The sequence below is a fragment of the Fulmarus glacialis genome, unplaced genomic scaffold (genome assembly GCF_000690835.1).
Source record: "Fulmarus glacialis isolate BGI_N327 unplaced genomic scaffold, ASM69083v1 scaffold30894, whole genome shotgun sequence".
Lineage (NCBI taxonomy): Eukaryota > Metazoa > Chordata > Aves > Procellariiformes > Procellariidae > Fulmarus > Fulmarus glacialis.
The window spans coordinates 1-8,793 of NW_009209201.1; the positions used below are offsets into that span (position 1 = coordinate 1).

Sequence of the window (8,793 nt, forward strand, 5' to 3'; positions counted from 1 at the left end):
CCTTCCAAGGCAGCCGAGGGGCCACGGCGAGGTCCCGCTCCTCTCGCAGCAGAGGACACAACCTTCTGCCCCGCTGCAAAGTAAATGTACCCCGGAGCATGGCAGAGAAGGAACAGAAAAACCCCATTTCCAGGAAAAAAAGAAAAAAAAAAAAAAACCACCCAGAGTCCACGTTGCTTTTATAATTATTTCTCCTTTGTTACAACAAACCAGAAATACAAGATTCCATTGAAACTGGAACAGTTCACAGAATGGCTGAACTTAAAACTTGAGGAGGGGGGAGGAACAGACCCCTTCCCAAACCCACGGGTAAGTGCAGGCAGCTGGTCTGACCGGAGGACGCAGTTTTGGTTACACCGAAAGGCGACAGACAGATTTTGGACCCCGTGTTTTAAAAGAGACAGCTTTACCACACCTTGCCGTCACAGCTGTAATTTTTATGTTCCTTTAAATAAACACTTGTTTTCTTGCAGATACAGAAACCACCGGTGCCATCTGTTCAAACGCAATGCAAAAGAAATTCAAACTTTATCTAGAAACAACAAAAAAACCCAAAACTAAGGGAGTTTTCAACCTGGGAAGTGCTCTGCACTAGGCATTAACAGAACACTGGCTCCCAACAGAAGAGGAAGTTTTGGTGTGACACAAGAAGATTGGCGTGTCTAGAAGGAGCGCTACACCTAAACCTGGCCTGATGGTTCGCCCTGCTGGGATTTTTTTTTTTGTTTCAGATGGGTTAAACTGAACTGCAGGCGCGAACTCAGCCCTTCGGTCACACTTGGGGACAGGGCCGATCCCAAAATGCAACCGTGGAGCTCAAGAGGCACACAAACATGCGATCCCAGCACCGACGAGCGCTTCACCGCGGGCAGCGCACACGCCATGCTGCGCTGCACGGGCACGGCGAGTCACCAGTGGATCAACGGCAGCAGTTCTGTCACATTCATGTTTGGAGTACTCAGGGGAAGAAAAAAAAAAAGATATAAAAAGCAATCCAAAAAAAAAAAGTTTTCATACAACAGATAGTATCAAAACGTTAAAGGAACACACTAAAGTCTGATCTCGGTAGAACAGGGCCGCTCCCTATTCCTGCGGGTCCTTCCAGCATGAATCAGGGTTTCCATTTTTAGCTTATGGGCATCGACATAACACACTAACTTCAACAACAGTCTCTCGGAACGACCTTCAGTCGTTTGTTTCCGGGTCTGTCTGAGCCATGTAAGCATCCAGCTCAGCATCAAGGTGTCCTTTCGTTTTAGACATGTAAGCATCTAATTGGTTGTCCAGCTGCTCCTTGGTCAACGCAGGACGTGCCGATCCTCTTCCTCGTCCTCTGCCTCTGCCACGACCTCCAAAGCCCCCTCGTCCCCGGCCGGCCATGCCGCGACCTTACAGTGAGACAAGATGGTGGTTACACACTCCACGGGGTTTGCTGCGGCTGCCGCTCCTCAGCGCCCGGACAACGCGGCACGCTCGGCAGAGCTGCTTCAGCACCTCCACGGGGAAGTCCTGCAGCAGCTACCCCTCAGCCGACCTCCAGCTCCCGCAGCAGGTCGGGTTCTGCCACACTGGATTAGCTTCCTGGGCTGCTTCTGCTGCAGTCCAGAAGCCCAGAGAGACGTTTGATCCATGACTGAGAGCTACGCTCGTAGCTCAGACTCCCATCTCCCCTGCTCATGTTCCAATCCCACCTACACATTGCATCCTTCTCTCCCATGGAGATCCTGCACATCTCTGGGACAGGCTGAAGCTTTTGGCAAAACGGCAACGCCATTAACCCTTTAAAAGCAAATTTTTCCTACAGACAAGTACTTCAAATTGAGAGGTTTTCAGACTACTTCAGAAGTAGGATACCCAAGAGCCCACGTCGATCAGTATTTGTTTGTCAGGCTAAGAAATAAAGGTACAAGCCAAGGCTGTCAAGAGATACACAGCTTCCCGATAACTGTCTGCTCTAACTCCTACAAACGCTGTGCCAATCCCAAAGTAACATGAGAGAGCACTTGGCTGACGTTCTAACCAAACATCTGCCTGAAACATTAACAACCCTACCATCAACAGCTGTCTCCTGTATTTCCTCTTGCACTCCTGCTTTACTGCTTCTCTGATCTGTCGTCGAAAATAAAGAGCTCATTTACCCAAGACTTGATTCAGTTTCAGACTTTGAATTTAAGTTTATTTTGCAGGGGTTTAGGCTTTCTCCTTTGTTAAATTCTTCCCCTCACTAATTATTTTAAGAGTCTCTTGGTTTACACAGGCTCTGTATCATTTCCTTCTTAAGTGCGAGGAGACAGCGCAGTCGTCCTCAACACGCCAGAAGATTACTCACTGCCTCGACTACGATTCAAAGCAGTGATAACCGGCAGGAGTGGACAACTTCACTGAGAGTCCCCAGAACTTCTCTAGAACACTGACACAGTCAAGGATCTTGGTGAGGCATAAGGCCTGGCCAGACATTTCAGGAAGGGAAACCTTAATTTAGCACTACGCCCTAACACCAGTTCAAGAATAGAGGGGTTTTGGGGCCGCGTGTACTTACACATGCTAGCCTTAAACAGGGAAGAGAATTAAAGCTTACTTCTACTTATTCAGCAGCAATGTGTCGCTCCTGAAGCTTGTGCGCACTAACCTCTGCCACCAAGTCCTCCACGGCCCATGGCGCCTCTGCCCAGACCACCTCTTCCAGGGCCACCGCGACCTCTAATGCCGCCTCTTCTCAGGCCCATCCTGGGGGATATACCTCGTCCTCCACGAAGCAGGCTCTGACCTTCAATAGAGAAAGGGAATTCAAATCAGAAAGAAATCAGTTTGAGTCGAGCAACAGAATCAGAGTCACACTGTCAAAAAGACAGCGTTACCGATATATAAGCAACTCCAGTTCAGCCACAGCACTGACCTCGGAGTGGGACTCCTCCTCTCAGCAGAGCTCTTGCTCCCCGGCCACCACGCATGGCTCCTCGCGGCAAGCCTCTCTGCCCCATGGACAGTCCTCTTCCTCCCATGGCTCCACGAGCAAGGGGTCCCGCCGGCCGGCCTAATCTTGCCTGAATGTTACTTTTACCGAGGCGTTGCTTTAAGCTCTTCTGGAATAGAAGATTTTTAAGAAACAAGAAAGTCATGCAGCAATCTCAGACTTGCAACACAAACGGCATAGCGATCGCCTATCAATAGAAGTGGTGTGGTTTTTTTTTTTTTTTCATTTTTAAATAAAATAGAGGGTCACCAGCTCTCTGCAATATATAATGAAGCTTCAAAGGAAGACAATCAAATCTGCTCTGGGAGGGATAATTTGTGGAGGTCAAACAGAGAACAAAGACCTTTCCTGGAAGCAAGTGTTTGTACAGAGACAAGAAAGTTTGCAGATTTGGAAGGAACTATTTTTCTCCATTTTTAGCAGTGCTGCTCAGTCCAAATCAAAGCAGACACTTAATCCACAGGCAGCCCACTAATCCTTTCTGCTGGAAGGTGACAGTCCAAGCAAATCCCCGAGATAGAAAGCAACTACCCCTGCTGTGGCACAAGCCTAACCTACCTCCGCAGAGCAAGTGACATCTGTGCAGCCACACGCCATGGATATCATTCCCAGCAGCCTACTGCCCCATCCTGGCTAGGCTTCCACACAGACTAAGGCAACAGCTAGGAAAAGCATCAACTTTTCCATCTATACTACGAAAAGAAAACTATATTGAAGAAATTTACCCTCACCAGAACAACAGCAAAAGTGTCATCTTCGTGTATCTGGCTTTTGAAGTGGTTTTTTTTTTTCCTCCATGTCACGTATGACCAGCCGGCAGACTCCATTTCACAGACAGAGCTGGCTTCCCTTGGGCCAGCCGCAGCAGCTCCTGACCTCAAACGTCTATACCAGAAGTGCTGCAGAGATGGCTCAACTGCTCATAAAGCAGCAGCTGAACTGCCAATTTACATCCCAGTATTGTTAACATACACTGGTACCAATTTGGTCTCCACAGAGCAGGCTATAGCTTCTGCAGGCACCGCTGAACCCTACAAGGAGCTAAGAAGCAACAGTGGGAACCTTCACACTTGTCTCAGGAACAAGAGCTCGAAGAAGGTAAGGTGACAGGAGCTGCCATAAAGGCTGTATTTTACTACAGGTTCCGAGAGTTGCTTAAAGTTATTGCTTGTCTACTTGACCCAAGCCTGTGGACAGCTGAATTGGTTCCTCTAAAATCAGTCTCTTCTGTAGCTGTAGTGGGATTTTAAGGTTTACTGCCTCAGAGTTTAGATAGTCATTCATTTTTCCAACAGCTGTAGCAGCCTAAAATGTTAGCCTCTTTCTTTTGCCCAGCCTCGCTGGCAGAAAGGAATGAGAAAGCATGTGTATGTTCCACATCCAATTATTCATTTGTCACTTACCATGAGAGTTTAACATAAGGTGCTGGACTTTGCACTGAAACAGCCTAAGAGTGCTCGCCCTTCTGCTCTACTTCAGAGCGGCAGCACCTTGGTTTGCTCCAGCTACTAAGTAAAGGCACATCTAAAACCACAGTCAGTATAAAAGTTTTTTACATTAAAACAAACACAGCAGGCTTACGTCAACACTTGTGCACTCAGATGCAGAGGATGCAAAACGCAAACCCACAAATCTAGCACAAGCAGTGCTCCGGAGGAGTTTAGAGAAGTCCTTTCTGAAGCACAGGTGACCCATCACTGGGATCAATGCTCCCCAGCACTTCTGGACACAGCACATCCAGAAGGATCAGAAAAGCTCCTGGTAATACCAAGTATAGCACTTGTGAAAATCCAATCACCACATCAACTTCCAGAGCAACCTGCAATCTTTAAAGAGCAACCCAACATAAACCAGGTTTCCAAATTTCCCTAAAATGCCCTCCCATGCAGCATTTAATTCCAGAAGACCATGAAAATACACCTAGCCCAACATAAAATTCAAATGGGTTTAAGAGCTAAGCCGAAAGACTATTTCTTCCCCATTCCTCTGTGGCACCTCAATTCAACAAGCATTCTCATGCTTTCAATCGAGTTTCACTTACCACTTCTGAAATTCTTAACTTTTCACTTTTTTTTTTTAAGCAGCAAATAATTTAGACTACCATTTCCAGAGCTTTTGTTTACAAGCTCTGCAAGGCTAACAGGCACCACAGTCTGTTTTTACAACAAAAGTCTTAAGAGATCTTAAAAAGCAGCTGCATTCCTCTTTATCAGAGAGTGAGCCCTGGATGTGAGCATGTGTGGCAGGTTTAAGTATTCCAGCTATTTGGTGAGGCAGCTCAGCTAAGAAATTTCCAGGGCTTTCTCCTCATGTGTGAGATAATATACAGAATTATATTTAACTATTGCTGTAGTCAAGTCATGCAGTGGCACTATTTGAACTCACTGCACAGCTATGTAGCATGACCCCACAGGTTTCAGTTTGTGCCCTACACATTTTAAGCTAATCTTACCAGCCTTCCCATTTAAACGTAAGCTTTAAAACTTGCAAAACCCCCTACAGTCTGACAATGAGCAGGCCCTAAACACCTGTCTTCTGTATGTTATTCAGGTTTCTGTTATAGCAAGATTTTGCCCCCTGCCCCTTCCGTAAGCCCAGAGTTATGGAGAAGCACATTAACTGCAGCAGAGAGATCAAGATCTAGCATGTTTGCTTAGGTCTTCTGCTCTACCGACAGAAGGCAATTTGAGGAACACACCGTAATCTGTAGTACCCATCACTGGAATGTGGAACAATAAAGACTCTTTATGTAACAAGAATGCAACACTATGCCTTAAATCCAGGCCTGCATTCTAGCATTCGCAAGCAGTCAAAAAATCAGTTTGTTCATCTGTTCCTCGCAGCCAGCTGCTATCAAGGGAGTGCAGCAAGAGAGGGTGGAGTTGGGGATGGGAGCAACCAGCCTCAACTGGATAGTAAGTACTGGAAACAATCTGCAGCAATTGTAACTGCAGCTAGATTGCGAGATGAAGCACTCGGCAGATCCAGAAACCCAGAATGAGAACATTTCTCTGAAAAAATAGAGAGGAGATATGAACAGCCAGCACAAAAAAAACCCCCAACTCATTAATATTAACCACTAAGTTACAAAGCATTACTTATCTGAAGTAAAAAGTGGGATTTTCTGCAAGTCCCTTCTAGGTCTCTCATTTTCAACTTTCAGGAGCGTTTTTCAAAATCCACCATATCCTGAAAAGCCATCTGCTGGTGACAGGCATCAACAGGCTGCCCCAGAATACGCCACTTTCTCTCACCTGTTTAAGCTTCAAAGCAGCCTGGACAGAAGGTCTATTCTCCATCTGCTGGGCCAGTCTTCTGTTTCTGGCACTGGCTAGCTGCTGCTGCTGCTGCATGGTAGCCCGAATATTCACTGGCATCGGCTGTTTGTTCTTCAGCATGTTAGTAAAGCTTCAAGGTCGAATAAAACGGGTGTTTAAATAAAGCTTTATTACATACATTTATTGGCATTTCATGGTTCTCAAGATTGGATCTCCAGATCCCATGAACCTTATGTAAAGAGTGGTACTTAGGTCACGTCATATGTGATTACGTATTCCTTGTTTTCCACAAGTGTGCAAGAACTGGAAACTCAGAAATGATGTTGTATATTAATTCAGAAGTGATAAAGCTTTAGGTTACTGATTTTAGAAATGGCAGAAGGAATGAAAACAAGCAATAAGCAGAGATGATCATGACAGATGGGAGAGGACATCACAGAAACAGAAAAGCAAACTGAAATCTGACAGCAAAAGCCACATTAACCCTCAAAGGTCTGAGAAAACTGTTTAAAAACTCAAAAGCCAGAAGGCAGCTTTACAAAAGACATCACGCCAAGAACAGACCGGTGTGCCTCTGGTGCACCACAGAACTGGCGCTGTAAGAAATGCCACCACACAAGTGCGCTCACTTGTAAAAACAGTTCACTTGGCAACTTCTTTGGTGCACAAAGAATATTCTGTCTTTAAGAGCTAAACAGGAGCAGAACATACAGCAAGACGGCAAGCCTCCTTAGCAGCAATCCATCAGCTTTCTACTGTGTCCTGGGAGCTACACAAGACTGCAAAAGAAAACACTTACAGATGAGGAATATGGACTGACCAAAATGAAACAGGCCAGCAAGCCTTCCCTGCACTGCACCTCACCACTCGTCCTTCCTGGGGTAAGCTCTGAGCACCGGTTCAGGCTACATCTCACTGCAGCACTTGCTAGAGCAGGAACTGCACGCAAATGGCTCCCTTTAGCCCTGGTTCAATGATACTAACATAGTTAATCCAGGAGTGATTAGTAAGAAAGTGAAACGTAACTGCAGCATCGCTGTTAGTTGTCACGGTAGAACCACAAAAGCTCAATGGCATGGAAAAACAGAAGAATACTTAACAGAAGAAATAAAGAAATCAAGAAAAGAGAGAGATGGAGATGAAGCAAAGCATTTGCCTCTTACAAGGCCCAAAACATTGTTAAAGGGCCTTCGGGCTTGTTTAATGGCCTGCTGCATGCCTCTTACAGGCCAGACCACATGCACGTGTGTCTGCCTCGGACAAAGCAGCAAGCCTGCTGCAGCTTAGGTAACATGCTACCATGCTGCAGCGTCAACTATATAAATGTAAAAACATGTGGAAGAAAAAGGGAGGGTGCGAGGTTTCTCTCTTTTGTTATAACACATCCCACCATATTTATGTGTCGAATAGGTTAATATTAACTGCTATGGATAAATTTCTCCAAAACACTTGCCCTTTTAACCTTGCGTACCACATTTGTTGCAGTTTAAAACAGAGGTGCATAGCCATCTGCTTGTTTTAGTGAGGTTAAAAGAGGGCAGAAACCACGTTGGTTTTTGGACACTGGACAGTGATAATTAAGTAAAAAAATTTCTTATGAGCTGAAGCTGCTGTTGGCTTCCTCACCGCTCGTTCAGAGACATCTTGGTGGTGCTCTTTAGCACAACCTTCGGTGCTGACTGTGCAGCCATCTTCAGATCAAGAGAATCTGCAAAACACGAGAACCAGATTTAACAAACAGCACGGAGATCTTGGGCTTACTTGACTAAACATTAAAAAACCTGCATTCCGTCTCCTTTGGTGGAGAGAATCAAGAACGGGGCAGGTAACAGGTATTCTATTAATGCATTTTTAGTAAGTTTTCTAGGCCACTGCCATGATACAGCAGGTTTAATACATCAGCAAGTTATGCTAACTCATCCTTACAAAGAAGTCATCTTTTTAGAAGATACCATTGGCAGGAGTAATGCTGCAAAAATACAGTCCATCAGCAGTCAAGATGGCACCCAAATGTCTTGTTTAGTACAACATCTAGTGACACTGCCACACTTCCTAAGCTTTTAGTATCAGCAAGATGGAAATCCCAGTTTATTTTAAACAGACACGTACCATATGCTCGGCAATAAAATTCCAAAATTACCCTACAGAAGTCCCATATGCTTTAAAAATGTTAAGGTTCCATCCTCCCATTATGACTGCCACCACTTGGACACAGATAAACTGTAAGGGGGCGGTCACTTCGGCTTTTTAATATCTAATACTCTGGTAGGCAGCTCATCTGCAGTCCTAATGCGGTTCTCTAACACGAGAACCTGCCACATGCCTCATGAAAGCAGCAAAAGGATTTAAACTCGGCTCTTACTCATCTTTCGAGCACAGCTCAAGCCCCAGTGCTTTTGCAGTGGTGAATACTACTGAAATGTGCAAAGCTCAAACCCACTAACTATGCAAATCGATTTTTTTTTTAATAATTATATCAAATTTAATGCTCTTAAATGACTGCCGAAAAGTACTCACCCTCAAAATTCCTTGAACAAAATG

General features: G+C 45.3%; 1 protein-coding gene across 3 annotated transcripts; it reads right to left on the reverse strand.

The window, feature by feature from the left end:
- Positions 1-1,185: 1,185 nt before the first annotated feature.
- On the reverse strand, positions 1,186-7,954 carry CHTOP (chromatin target of PRMT1). Of its 3 annotated transcripts, none has more exons than XM_009576753.1 (5): positions 7,879-7,954; positions 6,229-6,382; positions 2,897-3,080; positions 2,630-2,767; positions 1,186-1,388 (listed from the first exon to the last, which is right to left on the reverse strand). In XM_009576753.1, exons 1-5 carry the CDS (start codon positions 7,941-7,943, stop codon positions 1,186-1,188), a joined length of 744 nt encoding a protein of 247 aa, XP_009575048.1. In that variant the 5' UTR covers positions 7,944-7,954. The 3 variants fall into 3 exon arrangements, with proteins under 3 accessions (XP_009575048.1, XP_009575049.1, XP_009575047.1); XM_009576754.1 differs by having other exon boundaries at positions 2,630-2,760; positions 2,893-3,080; XM_009576752.1 differs by having other exon boundaries at positions 2,897-3,083; positions 7,879-7,943.
- Positions 7,955-8,793: the final 839 nt, after the last annotated feature.